At 47.2% G+C, this 20,989-nt stretch overlaps 1 protein-coding gene across 12 annotated transcripts in view; it reads left to right on the top strand.

Annotated features, from left to right (window-relative positions):
- The window catches only part of PTPRT (protein tyrosine phosphatase receptor type T), a 1,149,770-nt gene that overhangs the window by 857,837 nt on the left and 270,944 nt on the right, over positions 1 to 20,989 (top strand). For all 12 annotated transcript variants that reach the window (XM_070801694.1, XM_070801706.1, XM_070801700.1 and 9 more), the window contains exons 10-11: positions 6,592 to 6,793; positions 8,163 to 8,265. In XM_070801694.1, the coding sequence (XP_070657795.1) occupies positions 6,592 to 6,793; positions 8,163 to 8,265 (305 nt within the window). The remainder of the gene's footprint in view (positions 1 to 6,591; positions 6,794 to 8,162; positions 8,266 to 20,989) is intronic.

The raw sequence follows: 20,989 nt of genomic DNA, 5'->3' as shown, positions 1-20,989 counted from the left end.
CATGCTTTAGGGCTCAGTTCCAGCATTCCCAGCTCTGGCTGCCCAATCAGATCTCCTGATGCTACTGCTGCTAAGTCACTTCAGTCATGTCCGACTCTGTGCGACCCCATAGATGGCAGCCCACCAGGCTCCTCCGTCCCTGGGATTCTCCAGGCAAGAACACTGGAGTGGGTTGCCATTTCCTTCTCCAATGCATGAAAGTGAAAAGTGAAAATGAAGTCGCTCAGTCTTGTCTGACCCTCAGTGTCCCCATGGACTGCAGCCCACCAGGCTCCTCCGTCCATGGGATTTTCCAGGCAAGAGTACTGGAGTGGGGTGCCATTGCCTTCTCCAATCAGATCTCCTGGAGAACTTTGAACATGTACTGATTGCCAGGCTTTTGTCATCGAAACATTCGATTCAGTTGGTGTGGGCTGAGTGCAGGCCTCGGTACGTTTTAAAGGTCCCGGGACATATGCTCTGGAGCCTGTGCTAAGGACCACTAGCCAGCCCAGTGCTCTTGCAGCTTCTCTGGGAGGCTGCCCCACTGTCTTTGACAGAACTGGTTACTCCCATAACTGTTCCCAAAGACCTCAGTTTCCTATGGTACCCACCAGTGCCTCTGTGGGTCTTCAAAGTCAAAAACTGGGTCTTAGCCAGTGTTTCCCAAGAGCGCAGAGCAGAGTCCAGCACAGAATGGGTTATTGGTGAGCATCTGTTGATGGAGAGAATGATACAATCACAATGGAAACAAAAGCAGGAACTGTCTGCAAGATGTGGCAAGTTCCTGCCCACCTTCAACTGAGTTAGAAACCCAGGAACACCAGTGCATGTGTCAGTCATAATCATTTTTTCCACTGTTACTCTGGTCCTCAGCTTTCTAGGAAAAACTAAAGTCTCATGACCAAGAAGTCACTGGCACATATACTGCAGCCATCTGCGCTTTCACTGGGATCTTCAGAAGGGACTTGTTCACATTTTGCCTTGGAATTGTCAGTAAACCAAAGCATCAAGGCTTCACTTCTAAGAAAAGGAGATTACCTTGAACTGGCCTCCTTTGGTACGTTTGCCTTGGAAGTCACAAAGATGGCAAAGACCATGCCTGTAAACGCTTAGAGTAGAATGCTGTGACTGGTGTTCCAAACGAGTTTTATTTACAAAAACAGATGACGGGCCAAATTTGGCTTTCAGGCTTTACTTTTTCGGACTCTGGGCTTGAAGAAAAGGGAATCATTAATGAAATAATTGCAGGGTTCATTATAAAAGTAGTGGTTCAGAGGAGACCCATGTGACTCTGGGAACGTCAAACAGGAGGACCTGAGAGTCAAGGAAGGTGCTCACGGCAACGGTCCTTTTAGGTGAGAGCTGAGGGTGAGGAGTCATTAACGAAGTAAAGGGAAGGAAAAAATCACCTGAACTCACAGAACAGCTGATGGAAAAGCCCTGAGGCCACAGAGACCGGGGCTCTTTTCGGACGCTGAAATAAGACCTGGATGCAAGCTAGGAAGGCCAGAGGGGCGAGTGCATGCAGAGAGCTTGAGAATGACAGGTAAGGATGTGGTCCTATCCCCAAACCTGTGGGAAACTGTTGCTCTTTTGATTCTAAGGCAGAGGTCCCCAACCTCCAGGATCTATATCCTAGTGATGGTCTGAAGTGGAGCTGATACAATAATAATAGAAATAGGTGCAAGTGAAAGTCGCTCAGTTCAGTTCAGTCGCTCAGTCGTGTCCGACTCTGCGACCCCATGAAGTGCAGCACTCCAGGCTTCCCTGTCCATCACCAACTCCCGGAGTTCACCCAAACCCACGTCCATCGAGTCAGTGATGCCATCCAGCCATCTCATCCTCTGTCATCCCCTTCTCCTCCTGCCCCCAATCCCTCCCAGCATCAGAGTCTTTTCCAATGAGTCAGCCCTTCGCATGAGGTGGCCCAAGTACTGAAGTTTCAGCTTTAGCATCATTCCTTCCAAAGAACACCCAGAACTGATCTCCTTTAGAATGGACTGGTTGCAGTCCAAGGGATTCTCAAGAGTCTTCTCCAACACCACATTTCAAAAGCATCAATTCTTCAGCGCTCAGCCTTCTTCACAGTCCAACTCTCACATCCATACATGACCACTGGAAAAACCATAGCCTTGACTAGATGGACCTTTGTTGGCAAAATAATGTCTCTCCTTTTGAATATGCTATCTAGGTTGGTCATAACTTTCCTTCCAAGGAATAAGCATCTTTTAATTTCCTGGCTGCAGTCACCATCTGCAGTGATTTTGGAGCCCCCCAAAAATAAAGTCTGACACTGTTTCCACTGTTTCCCCATATATTTCCCATGAAGTGATGGGACCAGATGCCATGATCTTTGTTTTCTGAATGTTGAGCTTTAAGCCAACTTTTTCACTCTCCTCTTTCACTTTCATCAACAGGATTTTTAGTTCCTCTTCACTTTCTGCCATAAGGGTGGTGTCATCTGCATATCTGAGGTTATTGATATTTCTCCCAGCAATCTTGATTCCAGCTTGTGTTTCTTCCAGTCCAGCGTTTCCCATGATGTACTCTGCATATAAGTTAAATAATCAGGGTGACCATATACAGCCTTGACATACTCCTTTTCCTATTTGGAACCAGTCTGTTGTTCCATGTCCAGTTCTAACTGTTGCTTCCTGACCTGCATATAGGTTTCTCAAGAGGCAGGTCAGGTGGTGTGGTATTCCCATCTGTTTCAGAATTTTCCACAGTTTATTGTGATCCACACAGTCAAAGGCTTTGGCATAGTCAATAAAGCAGAAATAGATGTTTTTCTGGAACTCTCTTGCTTTTTTGATGATCCAGCGGATGTTGGCCAATTTGATCTCTGGTTCCTCTGCCTTGAAAGTCACTCAGTGGTGTCCAACTGTTTGCAACCCCATGGACTGTAGCCTGCCAGGTGCCTTCTGTCCATGGAATTCTTCAGACAATAACACTGGAATGGGTAGCCATTCCCTACTCCAAAGATCAAACCCAGGTCTCCTGCTTTGCAGGCAGATTCTTTACTGTTTTAACTACCAGGGAAGCCCAGTAAAAAAGGATGATTCAAGCATATTACATTTATTTTGCAATAGAAATAAGTGAAAGTGTTAGTCACTCAGTCGTGTCTGACTCTTTGCAACCCCATGGACTGTAGCCTTCCAGGCTCCTCTGTCCATAGGATTCTCCAGGCAAGAATAGTGGAGTGGGTTCCCATTTCCTTCTCCAGGGGATCTTCCTGACCCAGGGATTGAACCTGGGTCTCCCACATTTCAGGCAGATTCTTTACCGTCTGAGCCACCAGGAAAGTGCACAATAAATTGGATGCCCTTGAACTGTCCCAAAACCATTCCACCCCCTTACACCCAGTGTGTGGAAAAATTGTCTTCCACAAAACCGGTGCCTGGAGCCAAAAAGATTGGGGACCGCTGTTCTAAGGGGTGATGTGATTGAATTCTCTTTGGAAAGTTCTCACTCCAGCTTCTGTCAGGTATCCCACTGAGAGCACCCAGGCGTGAGAGACTAGGGTGGTCCAGAGCACTTTGTTGCAGCAGAACCCCGCGCCTGAAGCCCAGGGCTGATATGCAGCTCAGCCCTCTTTCCCCACCACTTCCTTCTTTTATGTTTGCTATTCTAACAAATCTTCCTCTCTCTCCACCTCCAAATGAGGAGTCACATTGCTGGATGCATTTTACAGTCCCAGCTCCATCCCATTCAATTTCTCTCACCTTCCTTCTTTCCCTCCCCAGCCTGATCCCCCACTAACTTCGTAAAACTTGCAAGTTAAATTTTTCAAAGACTGGTTCTGACAAAGCAGAGGGAATTAGATTTGGCGAAACCCTTCATAAAAAATTGAAGACACGCTATATTAACATACATTGATTTATTCATAGTGTTTCATTACAAGTAAGTGAGGATCCTGTAATACCAGGAAAGGTGAGGAGAGCAGGCGAGCACGGTATATTATATTGACAGCTCGGTGGAAATTGAGTCGCTTTTGGATTGAATTTGGAGCTCAGAAAAGGAATTGGCTAGTAAATAAGGCATGAGTTTTACCACCCAGTGTCTGTATATCAATGTAGTTGCCACCAGCCCAGGCAGGGGATGGGGGCTGAATTTCAACAGGATGCTCCAGCACCCCGGGGTTCACAGCCACGGGCAGAACTATTCGAACATCTGCCGCCTCCTTCCACCAGGAAAAACTGGATTCCAGCTGCACACAGCTCTCCAGTCAACACAGGATTTTTCTCCGTTCTCCCAAGCCTTCTCCCACCCTAGGTCTTTGCTCACTTAGTTTTCTCTGCCTAGAACCTAGAATGCTCCTTTCTCTGCTCTGACTCTGTATCATCCCCGGGGTATTATTGATAGTTCAGTTTTCCCCTTAAGATACAGCCCTGAGCACTTTGTCTTAGTTTGACATTTCTCAGGAGCAGAGCCCGAGACAAGGATTTGAGCATGAACAGATTATTGAGAACTTTGGGAAACACTAAGAAGTGGGGAAGGAAAAGGAAGGTAGCCAAGGATGGGTGTGTTTTCCAGCCAGCTACCTATGGAGACACATGGCGTGACATCCCTCAAGGAAATCCCCAGGGATGCAGCAACAGTATCACAAGAGAGGAGCCAGGAATGTATGTTTCAACTTCCATCAGTCCAGTTTCTGGGGGTGTAAATTACTTGGCTTGCTTCTGAGAAGGGCTGAAGTGGGTGCAGTTATCGGAGAGAATGCTGTGACCAGGGGCCCCCTGGAACCTGAGGAGTGGGTGCCCTGCCAGCTCTGCTTGCAAAGTGCCCGAATGCTTCAATTCTGTGCATGGCTCCTCCTGGACTCACTGTGCTCCAGGTAGAATCTGGGCTCTCTCCTCAACCTGTGACATCAATTGCTATACTGCTGCTGCTTCGTAGCAGAGAGAGAGGTTACCTCTTTCTCCAGAATGGTTGGTGTCCTAACCAGAAAGAGCCAACTACTACTTTCTTTTAACTATTTATTTATTTGGCTGCATTGAGTCTAAGTTGCAACACGTGGGATCTTTAGTAGCGGCATGTGAACTCTTAGTTGGGGTCTGTGGGATATAGGTCCCTGAACCAGGGTTCAAACCTGGGCCCTCTGTATTGGAAGCATGGGGTGTTAAGCTCTGGACCACCATAGAAGTCCCAGCTGCTTATTTTTGAAGCAGAGTTGGTATGTTCCCTTTTCTGCCTGGCTTTGGCCTTCCTGACAAGCATGATACATTCCTGATGGAAGACAGTGATGCAAGGTGGCTGTGTAGTTAACTTACCTCATTCTGGAACAGAAGACCCTGAGGACAGGGCCTGACCGGTGTTCACTGCATTCATTTGCTAGGGCCTGGCCACACAGAGTGCACGTCCTAGAATATGGGAGTGTGCAGGGATTAGTTGTCATGGAGTAAGTGAATGAACGTATTCTTTGGTTACTTAAATTCGTTTTCAGGCCAGCAAGTGTGGTTTGAAATAAAAAAACACAGGTTTCAGAGTCCAACAAACCTGGATTTATCTTTGGTCAGAGATAGGACATGGGATAACCTCAACAAGGCCTGATCTATGGCCACACGTGATAGCCTCATGAATCTCACACACATGATGTTGAGCAAAAGAAGCAGACACTGAAAAGTACAGCCTGTACAATTCCACTTATATAAAGTTCAAAGCCAGGCAGAGTTAGTCTGTGCTGTTAGAAGTCAGGGTAGAGGGTGTTCTTGCAGGGGAGGAGCGGGGGATCAGAAAGGAGATGTGAGGGGAAAACCTCGGGTCTGGTAATGTGTCTCTTGATTAGTTGCTGGTCACATGGTCCTGTGCAGTTAGTAAAACTTCATCCAGCTGTCTAGTTTTCTGAATATAAATTGTGCTCCAGTAAAACACTTTTAATAGAACAAACTAGATAAACCTGGGCTTCCCTGGTGACCCAGATGGTAAAGAATCCACCTGTAATGCAGGAGACCTGGGTTCGATCCCTGGGTTGGGAAGATCCCCTGGAGAAGGGAAAGGCAACCCACTCCAGTGTTCTGGCCTGGAGAATTCCATGGACTCTATACTCCATGGGGTCGAAAAAAGTCGGACATGACCGAGCAACTTTCACTATCGCCACATTGTCCAAAGTGGTGGCCCCAAGCAACACAGGGTCACCACACTTTTGAAATGTGGCTAGTTCAAGTGGAGATGTGCCATAGGGTAAAATATACACTCGATTTCTAAGACCTAATATGAATAATAGAGTAGAACATATTTCATTAAATTTTTATGTTGATTGCAGGTTTAAATAATAATATTTTAGATCTGCTGAGTTTAACCAAATAGATTATGAAAATTAATTTTACTTTATGGTCTTCTTTATTTTTTCTGTAATGAGTGTGACCATTAGAAAATTGAGAGTTATGTATGTGGATTAAATTCTGTTTGTACTACACAGCAGTGCCCCAAAGCATGGACAGTGAAGTATTTGGAGGCTGGAATCATCTGTAAGGTGGATGGTAATGGCTAAACTCGTGACCATGCTCGCCTGCCTTCTGCTTCCCTCCCCTGATGCTCCTCCTGGTGAGCTCCACTCAGCTTCCTGGGCGAGGCACTGATTGGTTTGTTTGCTGGCTTCTTGCACAGATCAACTACAAGGCCGTGGGCTCATTGGACCCGAATGCTGACCTGTCCAGCCAGAGGGGCAAAGTGTTCAAGCTTCGGAATGAAACCCACCACCTCTTTGTGGGTCTGTACCCTGGAACCACCTACTCCTTCACCATCAAGGCCAGCACTGCAAAGGGCTTTGGGCCGCCCGTCACCACCAGGATCGCCACCAAAATTTCAGGTATCTGTCCTAGAAAGGGGAAAGGAAGAAAGGTGACGGTGTTGGTTTTTATCCACTCCTAATACACCTGGGAGTGGAAAGGGGTGGAGCCGACCATCACCGAGTGATCTTGGAGCAGCAAGGACAGTGCAGTCCCTCATCTATCACCACCGTCATCTCGTGAAGAAAACCCAATCCAGGAGCTTCCTAAAATATAAAACATATATCACCTACACTAGACCAGAGGGAATGCTGAGTGATTTACTCAATAGTTTACCGAGCACACAGTTGCACCAAATAGTACATTTTCGCCATACAATTTCATTTGTAAAAATGTGATTCATTTTCAGGAGTATTCCTTTTGGCAGTGCAGGGCACAGCACGGGTTCTCATGTAACCTCCAATGAATGAGCGAATGAAAAAATAAGTGAATGCCCAGAGCCAGAGCGGCCCAAGATGTCACCTGCCCTCAGCTGTCAGGCCCCCTCCCCCGCCGGACAGCTTCAGAGCGGAATTATCTCAGACCTGTGTTTACATTCACACTGTTTCAGCATGCCCATGCACTTCTGGTCTGCGTCCACACAGACTTTGCATAGACGAGGACCCCTGGTAGTTTTTGTAGCTTAACGTTTCGACACACCCTTAAACCATGAGCATCTTCCAAGTTGCTACACTGCTTTCATTACAATTATCTGTCAAGCGGATGGACGTAATTTAATTAAACCTTCCCCTGTGGTTGGATATATTTGGCGCCTCCATGTTTTTAATAAAATAATGCTTCAATGAACATGTTACCGAATAAAGTTTGATTTCTTGGCTTGGATTATGAATTTAGGATTAAATTCCAGAAATTGAAATACTGAATTAAAAGGAATGTAAGTTTAATAGCTCTTAGTACAAATGGCTAAATTACCTTCTCAGGGGATTAGGTTTAGTGATGTTCCTATCAGAAGAGAGGGTCTCCTGAAGGGAAAAAAAGAAAAGATCAGAGCAAAGGTCATCACTGCTGTAATTTGCATTCTATTTCTTTTTTATTTTAATTTTTTAAATTGTATTTGCATTTTAAATGTGTTTAAGGTTGACTTTACAGTCACACCTTTAAGTACTTATATTTCCTGCATTTATCTGTCTATGTGGTATGGAACTTTTTGATCCATGAAGGCTACCAGCCACATCATTGTTCCCCTCTCCAGACTCTTCTGCATCTTGAAGGAACCTACAGGAAGGTTGAAAGTCAGGGTCTTCTTTGCTGAAAGCCTCGGATGCCACGTGACTCATCCAGTGCTTCCCCAAATAGCTCCCTCCTAGGCAACCTGGGTGTCTTGTGGGAGGTGATGCTGGGGTGGGGTTGGGACCTGTGCTCACTCCCTTCTCTCTGTTCTCTGTCCAGCTCCGTCAATGCCTGAATATGACACAGACACCCCACTGAATGAAACAGACACGACCATCACGGTGATGCTGAAGCCTGCTCAGTCTCGGGGAGCCCCTGTCAGGTGAGGAGGGGTCTTAACCTGACGTTTTCCATTTTCTTTCTCTTCACCATGCACACCTCCAGCTGAATCATGCCGCTGGCAATGCCTGTGGGCAAGACTGCCCAGGAGCAAGGCTTCCTGGAGGAAAAGGATCAGCAGCTTCAAGCCCAGTTCAGAGGGCCACTGAGCCAGGAGCCCTCTCTCCCCACCATGGGGCACTGGGACTGGCTTAGTGGGAAGGTGTGGATAGGGATCTGAAGAGGGCTGGGAGAGAACTTTCTGGAACAAGCCTATGGTAAATTTATTTAGTCAGGCTGGAGGCCCCGGGAACACAGTATCCCAGCAACATGGCCTGTACACGCCCATCTGCCATTAACAGACATATAGACAGATGCACCAAATGATCAAAAGGACCTGCTCAGAAATTTCAAAGGAGGCACAACCTCAGCGCTAGTCCCGTTTATGGCCTTAGTGTTCCACAGGGGGCTTGAAGTCAGAGTCCTACAAGTGTATCTATAGCCCAGGCAGCAAAGGCATCTCTGTAGCCAAGCTGACCCCAAGCAAGTCCATGGGCTTCTGGCTGTCAGGAAGGTGGGCACCTCTTTTATATAAGCTACCCTTTGTATCATGGTGGCCAGAAAGTTCATCTGGGTTTCCCATAAGATGTTACTGGCTTTTGCTCAGAGCTCAAGGGACTACAGACCCTTGAAGCCAAGCAGAGTGTTTGGTGGAACAGCTTTCAAATTGGCTCAGTTCAGTTCAGCAAGCATGCATGGAGTGTTTTATGTGCCAGGAATGGAGCAGAGTACAGGGGATGAAAGCAACCCGTTGATTCCTTCGTTCGACAAACATTTCTTGAGCTCTCTCTCGGTGCCAGGCACTGTTTAAGTGCTTGGAACACGCCTGTGAACTAGCTGCAAATTACTCCTGCTCTAAAGAAAGCTGGACTCTAGCTGGGGAGACAGAAACATGAAAACTTAGTTACAGTACAATTCAATTCATGCTTGTGGAGATGCACGTAGGCGCTCAGAGGACAGAAGTCCCAGAGGAGGTGACAGTGAGATGTAACTTTGTTGTTCAATCACTAAGTCATGTCTGATTCTTTGTGACCCCAAGAACTGCAGCATGCTAGGCCTTCCTTTCCTACACTTTCTCCCAGAGTTTGGTCGAACTCATGTCCTTCGAGTTGGTGATGCCACCCAAGCATCTCATCCTCTGTTGTCCCCTTCTCCTCCTGCCCTCAATCTTTCCCGGCATCAGGGTCTTTTCCAGTGAGTAGGCTCTTTGTGTCAGGTGGCCAAAGGATTGGAACTTTAAGAGATGTATCTTAAATGTTGTATGAGATTTAAGCGCAGTAAGATGGTCCAGCATGAGCAAAGGCATGGAGTCAAGAGGGAGCCTGATGTCATGGGGAGTGACCAGGAGCAGTGATATTTGCTGTAGCATAGAGGTCGAGGCAGGAGCTGGGAGCTACTAGAGGGGGCACTGGAAAGCCACGGAATAGCCACATTCAGAATCTCTTTTATGATACTGGAGACTGGGAGATCAGCCAAGAGGAGGCTATGGAGATGGTCTAGTTACCTGTTTTCCACCCTGGTCCTACTCCAGAAATTATGGACAGTGGAGCAAATAGAATCATTTGCCAGCAATTTGAATTTTCTGCCTGTTCTGTAGACTTTGAACAGTATCTATGCTAAGTCAGGTGAGTCTTCAGGCCATCAAACAGGTATGTGTAGCATTTGTGAGAGTATAATTTTTGCCTTATATTCCACACATCAGTTGTTCCAGGACTGTCCTAGCTGTGATGAACCAGAGTAGATGGTGGCTTTTTAACATCAGATAAGGATTATCGTACTGTTACTGTAGATTACTGAACTGCTGTGTTTCTTCCTGTTATTCTCAAGCAACATTGTGACTATTTTTCCCCTATGCACTAACATTGGACTTCCCTGGTGGCTCAGATGGTAACAAATCAATCTGCAATGCAGGAGACCTGGGTTCAATCCCTGGGTCAGGAAGATCTCTTGGAGAAGGAAATGGCAACCCACTCCAGTATTCTTACCTGGAGAATTCCATAGACAGAGGAGCCTGGTGGGCTTCAGTCCATGGGGTTGCAAAGAGTCGGACGTGACAGAGAGACTAACACCTTCACTTTCATGCACTGAGATATCACTAAACTTTAGTTCAGTCGCTCAGTCGTGTCCGACTCTTCACGACCCCATGAATTGCAGCACGCCAGGCCTCCCTGTCCATCACCAACTCCCAGAGTTCACTCAAACTCACGTCGGTCGAGTCGGTGATGCCATCCAGCCATCTCATCCTCTGTCGTCCCCTTTTCCTCCTGCTCCCAATCCCTCCCAGCATCAGAGTCTTTTCCAATGAGTCAACTCTTCACATGAGGTGGCCAAAGTACTGGAGTTTCAACTTTAGCATCATTCCTTCCAAAGAACACCCAGAACTGATCTCCTTTAGAATGGACTGGTTGGATCTCCTTGCAGTCCAAGGGACTCTCAAGAGTCTTCTCCAGCACCACAGTTCAAAAGCATCAATTCTTTGGCACTCAGCTTTCTTTATAGTCCAACTCTCACATCCATACATGAGCACTGGAAAAACCATGGCCTTGACTAGACGGACCTTTGTTGGCAAAGTAATGTCTCTGCTTTTGAATATAACTAAACTGGTTCACCCAAAAAATTAGGGTGAACCTCATTGGTTCATTGATCCCTAATGTGGGACCATTCATGTGCTAAGTCACTTCAGTCGTGTCCAACTGTTTGCACGCTTATGGACCATGGACCAGGCTCTTCTGTCCATGGGCTTCTCCAGGCAAGCATACTAGAGTAGGTTCTAGTATCTTTGCGATCTCCAGGGCATCTTTGCGACCCAGGGATTGAACCCACATCTCTTACGTCTCCTATTTTGCAGGCAGAGCTTTACCATTGAGCTACTGGGGAAGCCCTTGAGAGCCCACATTTTCAAGTGGAAAGAGCTGGCTAGCTTCCATTTGATGAGCACACACTGGCTGTGTGCCCGTCACTATACATAAACTGTCTGCCTCCTCACAGCGCTGCAGTTGTAGCTTCCCCATTTCGCAGATATGGAAACTGAGATACACAGAAACTAAGAGCATTGACCCAGCCGTGAAACATGTAAGTGGTGCAGGCAGCCTTCAAGCCCAGTCAGCCACCCCTAAGCCAGCACTCAGTCAGTCTGGCCATACCACCTCCCTAGGAGAAAAGTCATACGTGATGTATTTTAGTGACATTTCCATTGGAAAAAAAATTAAAATAAATGTCACTGCTCAGAGGGCAATGCCTGGTGTCTGGAAAAGTCTGGCTGCTTTTCTTCTTAAGCTGTAGATCACTGAGGGTGGCTCAACACTCATTTTCTGGAATTATTTTCAGACTCTTGCTTGGGCATTTGCCAAGAAGGGAAGAGACTAATCAGTGCCAGCCAGCGAGGCTTTCAGGACAACCGTGGTGACAGCAGAAGCGGTATCACATAGAAGTCAGCTACCTTAATCCTGTGTCACCTTGAACTCTGGGCACTAGAATGCCCCTGTGGGAGGCGGTCGACCATTAAGTCATTTAACAAATATTTTTTGAGCAGGAACTGAGCTAAGCCCTGAAGATATAGCAGGAAACAAGACAGACATATACCTGTCCTCTAGAATCTTTGTTGCTGTTCAGTCACCAAGTCATGTCTGACTCTTGCGACCCCATGGACTGCAGCACACCATGCTTCCCTCTCCTTCACCATCTCCTGGAATTTGCTCAGACTCATGTCCATTGAGTCAGTGATGCCATCCAACCATCTCATCTCCTGTCACTCCCTTCTCCTCCCACCCTCAATTTCTCCCAGCATCAGGGTCTTTCCCAGTGAGTCAGTTCTTCACATCAGGTGGCCAAAGTATTGGAGCTTCAGCTTCAGCATCAGTCCTTCCAATGAATATTCAGGACTGATTTCCTTTAGGATGGACTGGTTTGATCTTCTTGCTGTCCAAGGGATTTTCAAGATTCTCCTCTCGAACCACAATTCAAAAGCATCAGTTCTTTGCACTCAGCCTTCTTTATGGCCCAGCTTTCATATCTGTACATGACTACTGGAAAAACCATAGCGTTGACTAGATGGACTTTTGTCGGCAAAGTGATATATCAACTTTTTAATACACTGCCTAGGTTTGTCATAGCTTGAGTCTTACCATCCGTTGAATATGCATGTGAATGGGGCAGGGAGGCATTGAGGAAGAAAGGAAACAGAATAACGAAACCAGCAAAGCAAGATAACTTGAAGCCAGTAAGGACAGTGACTGTATTGGTTGAGAGAAGGAATAGTCAGGCTGGAGAGATGAGCACAAACCAGGCAAGTGGACCAGCATGGAGTCCTGCAGGCTAGGAGAAGCAGGAGCCTTGAGAAAACAGCCAAGAAAGTCTGTGACCCCTGGACACAAAGAGCTCTCTAGATGCATTGGGTCAAGGATGCCCAGAATCATGTTTTATATTAATAGCTAATAGTGCCTATAATTCCGTCATAGCATCTGATTGTCACTTAGCCAGTGAGTAAGCTGTGTGGGAAATTCCATCTCCATTTCAGAGGGGAAGCTAAAGACTAAGATATTAAGTGACTGGCCCAAGGTCAGGGACCTAGCTTCCTGCCTCTGAGTTCGTTGCTCCACCAGGAAGTTCTGAGTTTTCCCCCTAGCTGGGATGTCAGGTGATGACAGGGTGACCTTCTGGTGGGGTTGCTGTGGAGTGAACCTCCACCAACTAGGGAGTGAGGGGTGGACAAGACAGTTCTGATTGTGTGCAGTAATTGATGAAGCCCGGCATGACTCTGAGTGGAGAGCCTTCCTGTTCTCCAGCAGACTCATACCTGAGCCTCAGCCTCCAGGCGACCCCCAGGTAGGCTGTTCTTCCTCCTTCTGCCAGTGATGCTCTGATTCTGGCTGAGCCAAACTCCAGCCCCTGGTGAACTGCCTGCTGCCCTGTGCGTGAACCCATACAGCTCTGACTCTGTCTGATAGGACTGAGCGTGGCAGGGTAGGGGGCACGGATTGGGAAAGGAAGGATTGCCACTGGGGGCTCCTGCACCCTCATCCCTCCAGCCAAACCACCTTGGCAGCCTTGGCCTATTTTTCTAACATTCCGCAATGGAGATTTATTGCTTTTGCATTGCTTTCCCCAGGCCTTCAAAGATTTATTGGTTTTTAAGTGACAGAATCCCAGAATTGCTTAAAAGATCAATCAAATAGTGACTAGAATCTAATATTCAGCTCCAGCTCGCACACGCCGAGCCTTCTTCCCTCACGCCCTGCCTGTCGTGCTGATGTATCTGTAGTAACCTTCATGAGAAAGTAACTTGGCCGTGAATTAATCACCCATAATGCAGTCCTGGAAGGGATGCCCAGGACTGAGCCCCCGGTTCTGGAGCAGACCCTCCTCTGGATCCCCAGCTGGCTTCCTGAGAGCTGTCCTCCACACTCTCACCCTCCACTGTCTCCTTCCTGTCCCATCACTCACTGGGACCCACCCACTCAGCTTCTGCATCAGCTTTTTTTGGAACTTCTTTACCGGGGATCGAACCCACACACCCACTGCAGTGGAAGCATGGAGTCTTAGCCACTGGCCTGCCAGGAATCAGCTTCGGGATTAGCTCTTTCTCCTCCCTCTGCCACTGTCCACCCTGCTCTCCTGACCTGCCAGGGCGGCTTTCTGGTCTGCCTGTCATAAGTTCCTCTTCCTTCAGTCCGTCCCCCACAGGGTTTTTGAACTGGTCCTTTAGAAGCACAAATTTCCTGCTTAAAATTCTTAAATGGGTCACTGGCTTCCTACTGCATTAAGTTCAAGCTTCTTAGTACAGAATTCAAGACCCATCCAAATCTGTTTCTAACCTTTTCTGGCTGTTTCCTCTTACTCTGTCCCTTTAATGGGCTTTACTCAGCCATGCCATGCATGCTTCCTTCATCATTCTTTCATGAGCTTTTAATTATGTTATACATTTGCTTGTATATTTTATTTGGTTTACTTGCTTACATGCCCCCTCACTAGACTGTGAGCTCCAGGAAGCCGAGAAGTTTGACACTAATAGATCCCTTCTTGGAACAGGGTCTCACTTTAGTAGATACTCCAAAAAAGAGAGAGAGGGAGAAAAAGAGAGAAAGGAAGGATTGGGAGGGTGGGGTACGGATAAAGAGAGAGACAGAGAAAGAAAGAAAGGAAGGTTAAATTCAGCAACTCGGGTGGTAGCTGGCAGAGGCAGGCTACTGGAACAGTGGAGATGCACTTCACAGCCCCTGCTTTTACCTGTCTCCTGTGTGTGAGGGCACAGTCCAGAGCAACTGCCTGTGATGACGCAGATGCCCTGCGTTTACTGTCTGATAGACACCACTAGCTACACGTGACTGTTAAGCACTTGAAATAGGACTAGTGAAACCAAGGAACTGATTTTTTTTTTATTTTATTTGAATTAAAGAGTCATATATGCTAGCATTTGGACGTGCCACTCTATAGGGAAGACAAACAGAAAAAGAAAAAGTGCAGATGAGCCTGTGTATCTGGTCAGTGGTTTCCATGAGAGTTCAGAGCAGAGCCTTCCATCATTGGCTCCGTGAGCTCAGTTGAGAAGATGGCTTCCTGGAGGCTGTGTTGCCTGAGAACTGCCAGACGAGGAGGAATTTGACTCAGGAGGAATGGTGTGTACAGGAGCTGAGGTAGAGCAGATGGATGTTAGGTTCAGGGAATGTTGGGCCAGGGCACAGAGATGGGAATGAGGCAAAGAAGTGGGCAAGAGCCAGGTAAGGTCTTCATTCGGGGTTTAGACTTTGTCTTGAAGGGTATGGGGAACACTGGCAGGAAGATGCTCAAGTTTTTGTCCTTCTCTAAGCAGTCAAGCCCTTGTCTGTTCCATTCTCTCTGCCGATCACGGCATCCCACCTCCCCAACACCCGGGTCAGATCTGCCGCATCCAGGACCATCTCTCATCCTGCTGCAGGATGTACCAGCCCCACCTTGGGTTCTCATGCTGCCTGGCCCCTCCTTGGTCAGGGACTTGCATTTTCAGTCTCTACCAGCCTGTGACCTCTTTGGGGGCAGAAACTGGGTCCCACAGGATCAGACCTGAGATCTCATGCTCTTCCTACCACAGCTGACATCCCAGATGGAGACACTGGTGCAGCAGAAGCTCCTGGAATCAGATCCCCTCATGCGATTGACTTATTTCATGGCTTAGGGTCAGATTCTGAATTTCTCTGATTCAAGCTGCTTGTTGGTAAAATGAGAATACCCATATCACAGATTGTTTTAAAGGTCAAATAAGCTAAAGTGCATAAAGTGCCATTGGTAGTTGTTCAGTTTGCTCCTGAGGTTGACCCAGCTGTTGAGACAAGTGGTGGCTGCCTGCCCTGGGTTGGCCATGGCAGGATTATTCTTTGAGCCCTGCTACAGTCGATGCCTGGGTGCCCTCTAACGCTATGTATGATTCACTGGAGGCTTGTGCTGGTGGCCTGTGGCATGTCAGGGAGCGTGCAGTGGTCTCCAGAGGTGTCACAAAATCCTCAAAATGATTCTCAAAAATGGATTCTCAAAAATGGATTCTCAGTTCTGAGCGCCTTTCAGAAACACCAAGTCAATCAGACAGGGCTAGGAGGTCTCAACTACCGAAGGGCCAGCAAAACGAGGGCCGAGAGCAATGCCCCCAGCTTGGAGGAGAGGCCGCTCAGTGTTGTGAAATCAAAGCAAACAGGTCCACAGCCCCCTCAGGCAGGGGTGTGGGGGCTCCCTGAGCTGAAAAGTGCAAGTGCTAGTCGCTAAGCTCTGACTTTTTTCAACCCCATGGATTGTAGCCACCAGGCTTCTCTGTCCATGGAATTCTCCAGGCAAAAGTACTGGAGTATTCTTGCCATTTCCTTCTCCAGGGTATCTTCCCGGCCCAGGGATCAAACCCATGTCTCCCTCATCACAGGCAGATTCTTTACCATCTGAGCCACCAGGGAAGCATGAGCAGAGACCTTATAAATACTAGGACCAGAGTGGGAACACAGAGTCAAAAACCGTGCAGGAGAGATGAGACCAGATTCTGGGAGATGAATGGGGTTTATCTGTTAACTCATCTGTTTATCAGTTCATCAACTAATTAAGCAATAACCATCTACTTTGAATTTCAACAAAAAACCACATGCCAGACCCTGTGCTGAGCACCAGAGACCCAGAAATGAGCGAAACAGGCCCACCAACTGCTGACATCCTAAGGGCAGATACAGCTCTGAACTAACAATGCCACTGACACTCACAACAGACTGTTACCAGCTGTAGCTGAGTCTTACAGGGTCCATGTCACCTCACCATCCCTTCTCTGATTTCAGCCGTCTGAGCTGGGTAGTTCCACGCAGAGTTATAGGATCCCATCTCCAGCATCAACACCCACCCTTTGTTGACATCCTTTTGCCACAGTTCCTTCTCCAGAGTCCCATGGATCTGGTTTAGCCGGAGCAAGCAGGTTCAGCTCAGGAATGCAAGTGATTTAATGTTACTGATGCCTCATGCTACAACTTCTGAAGTTCAGTGCTCCTTAGAGCTCGGTAACAAGAGAAGCCACCTCAATGAGAAGCCCATGCAGTGCAACTAGAAAGACCCAGTGCAGCCAAAACAATAAAAAATGAAGGTGATGGAGATACAGTTGTTGAGGAGGTAGAATGGGTGAGCCTTGGCGATGACTTCTCTCTGGGGCAGGGGACGGGTATGAGGAAGAAGACGCTGTCCAGGATGGCTCCCAGGTTTCTGGATCGGTTAAATAGATGGATCATGGTGCCATCCTCTGAGCCGAGGAACACAGAGGAAGGGAAAGGTCTGTGAGGGACCTGAATGGGGGAGTCAGAAACCACTTGGGCAAGGACAGGCTGGGACCTGAGGCATGGTCCAGGCAACCTTGGAGGGGCCTGGACCAATTGGGGGCCTCTGGGGGACCTCCTCCAAGGTCACTGGGACTTGTGGCTTACTTTCCTGGGCTACTTGAGGCATAGTGCCCAGAGGGTAGGGCTGTAGCTTGGAAGGTCAGAAGTATGTCACACTGAATACTGGAGCCAGTGTAATGTGGCCAGTGGCTTCTAAGGTCATTGCAGGTTCTCTTCACTGCCTGATGAAAACCCATAATCCAGCTGCCTTTGACAGGTACAGCTCCTTAAGACTAGAGATTCTGAAATACACACTGATGAGCTACAGGGCGAACAGGAGTTCCAGCCAGCTTTTAAAGAAAGAAGAAGGTTTATTGAGAAGTAAAGGAAACAACTGCCAAATTTCCTCTAGGATTCCTTTAATAACTGTGAAGCCCAGAGTGGGATCATGTGAAGCAACCACAGGAGGGTTTTGCCAGTCTATGGAGCTGCAGCGAGCAACATTGGCATCATTACCATCTGATTCTCAGATACCAGCATGCAATGGCATCCTATTAGGGAGGGGAAATGAAAATTTGGAGGATTTATTAACATGGGGCAGCCTGAGGAGTTCACAAGTCCCTGTCCACGTTTGTAGAGATGAGAAACCACAGTTACATTTAGAAGCTCTTTCTCTAAACATCATTTGGTTCACTGAGTTCCCTGCTCTCTGGGCCGCCTCCACCAGGGCCTGGAGATGAGGAGTCCTACGTACGATGTGGGGGGATGGGAAAGAAGCATTCCCCCCAAAGCTGTGAGATTGAGTTCTGCACATAATACCACTTGTTGTCAAGTCTCACAGCCTGCTGGGATTTCATCACACCAGATTGGGAAAGAGCAGGAGCCACATACAAGAAGCAGCGACCAGAAATAAGGAAAAATGGGATAAATGCTGCTGCAGAGCTATTTCCGATGGGGCCGCCCCACACTCTGAATATGACGGCTAATGGAACATGGAACTGTGATTAAAGAGACTTGTAGCAACTACTAGGGAAACCGCCAAGGAGGCTCCGAGTGTAACCCAGAGCTGCACTCAGAACAGTCATCCAGGAAAACAAAAGGCACAAAAAGGTGCGACTCGAAGAGCAGAGGTGGGTTTGCGTTTGCCTTAGCACTTCCTGATTGCATCGCAGCTCTTCTTTGATCAGCTCCTCCCCTGCCCACCTCCCCCTACCCACCCCCGAACCCCCGAAAGGCCCAGCTTACCAAGAATGAATTGGCTCTGGTGTTACAGGGTTCTGGATCAGTTTCCTTAGGCTCAAACCAAAGAGGAAAGACAGGTGTTTCAGGAGGAATATTTTAAATGGAGCAGGAGCAGTTGCTGGAACATGAAGCACGAAGGAGTGTTCTATTTTGGACCGTCTGCCATCTGGAGAGATGGAAGCAGAGACTGTTACTGGCGTGAGGGAAAGGAGAGTGTGGTTGTCATGTTCACCTCCTACCACAGGCACTATTTAAATTCCCCCAGAACTGGAGTGCTGGAGAGGCCTCGGAGCAGGGGGCTTGGATTTGGGAATCATTAACATCCAGGTGATATTTAAAGCATGGGAGGAGTGGAGAGCTTATCTAGGGGGATTGTAGACTGTAAGAAATGAGGAACAAAACAGAACTCTGTGAAACTCTATCCAGGTACCACCCTGGAGATGGAGAAGGACTGGTCAAACACGCAGAAGAAAAACCAGAGCAGAGTTAAAACATGAAAGCCAAAGGAAGACTCATTTAAAGAAAAGAGACGATTGACATTTTATGATTTGATTTTGTCTAAGTCACAGCGGTTTCCAGTCATTCTGGCACCAGGAACCGGCTTCATGGAAGACAGTTTTTCCATGGACCAGTAAGGTGGGGTGGTTTGGGGATGATGTGAATGTCATGTGCATTACACTTACTGTGCACTTTATTTCCGTTACTGGTTTATCAGGTCCACTTCAGATCATCAGACATTAGATCCTGGGGGTTGGGGACCCCTGCTCTAAGAGCTCCAGTCAGTTTTTACGGTAGAAAAAGAAGAAAGACACATAGCTTGACCCAGGACCATGGGAAAAGGAAGATGATGATATCAACAAAAGTGCTTAAAAATGGACCATATGGTCCAGGCTTGATTAAAAATGCCTATGCAGGTAGCTGTGCACATGATCAAAGTCCTGAATGCCAGATGACCTCAGTACTATTGAGAATCTGTGCCGAGGGTCCAAAGCTGGGAGAGGCTGAAAAGACAAGAAGTGATATTTAGATGGACATATACACACTACTATATGTAAAATAGGTAACTAATAAGGACCTACTGTGTAGCATGGGAAAACTCTACTCTATAATGGCCTAGATGGGAAAAGATTCTAAAAAAGAGTGGATATATGGATATATATAACAGATTCATCACTGACTCAATGGACATGAGTTTGCACAAGCTCCAGGAGATGGTGAAGGACAGGGAGGCCTGGTGTGCTGCAGTCCATGGCGTCTCAAAGAGTCAGGTATGACTGAACGACAACAGTTTCACCTTGCTGTACCCCTGAAACTAACACAACATAGTAAATCAACTATACTCCAATAAATTTTTTTTTTTAAAGAATTGATATTTAGAGAATAAGATAATCGAAGTTTCAATAATGGAACCCTGCTGTGGGATGAAGTGGCTTTGAGTCTGACTGTTGGCAGTCACATTAGATAGATGGTAATGGATTCAAGGTGAAGCCGAGTATTTTCAAGAACAAAGAGATCAGGCTATGGAGGGCACAGCTATCTAAGTAGATACGGTTCTTCTGACGCTAAACCTCCCACCCAGGGGAACTGGTGAAGAGCCTTCCTAAGAGCAGAAGTGACTCTGCATGCTGCCTTCTCCTGGGTCTCACCTGTTCTCCAGCCTGTTTTCTGCTGACCTTCACTTCTCACTGTCCTGGTCCCTGTGGCAGCTGGCACCACTGCTTTGTCTCAGATCTTGCGCAGCTGATGAGTGATGGCTCTCAGTTTCTCTACCTGCAGTCACCCAAAGGTCAGACTTTCAAGTCAGCCTCCATCAGGTGCATCTCTATAGTCCCATCTCCTGATGCTCTTCTGAGCTAGTGCATGGACCTGTGCCATGTTAGAATCCAGGGAGGTTTTCTCTCATCCACAAAGCTTTCTGCTCAGTACTCGCTCCTGCTGCCTGCAGCTGCTCAGAGTTGCCTCCTCTTGGCAGCAGTAAGAGGGGTGATCCTGAATGCTCTGGCTTTTTAGTAGGACTGGAACTATTTAAAGGTTAGAGTCTCCACCATGAGATAGAAGAAATTTGTACTTACCCCTTTCACAGTGCAGCCCATCCTTTCCTTGCCTGGCTGCTGGGGTTTTCTGTTTAGTGCATTTCCACTTGGGTGTAGGCTCAGTAAGCAATTTATAAAGGTTATAAATGTATTAAGTAAATATTCTTGGCCAGAGCAGGGAGTAGCAGTAGCACAAGGAGGAATCAAGGGCCAGGGTTCAAACCTACACAGCCCAGCACCGTAGCCAAAGCTCCATGAGGCTATTGAAATTTAAATTAGTTCAAAGTAAATTAAAACTTCAGTTTGTTAGTTGCACTATCCACATTTCAAGTCCTCAGTAGCCAGATGTGGCTAGCAGTTATCATATTGAGCAGCATTTCCATTATCACAGAAAATTCTCTTTGACTGCATTGCTGTAGACTCTGGGAGGGCTGGTAAAAATAGGTCAGGGCCCATATTTGGTTTCAGACAGGCTATTATATTAATGTAGGCATTTGAGACCATTGGTAAAGGCCAGGAATCCTGTCATAAGAAATACAAAATGTAATGGGGGCTTAGAAGGCAGAAAATATGTCTCCCCAAA

The sequence above is a fragment of the Bos indicus genome, chromosome 13 (assembly GCF_029378745.1).
Source record: "Bos indicus isolate NIAB-ARS_2022 breed Sahiwal x Tharparkar chromosome 13, NIAB-ARS_B.indTharparkar_mat_pri_1.0, whole genome shotgun sequence".
Taxonomy (NCBI): Eukaryota; Metazoa; Chordata; class Mammalia; order Artiodactyla; family Bovidae; genus Bos; species Bos indicus.
The sequence above is the reverse complement of the archived record's forward strand: the minus strand, read 5'-3'. Positions and strand labels throughout refer to the sequence as shown.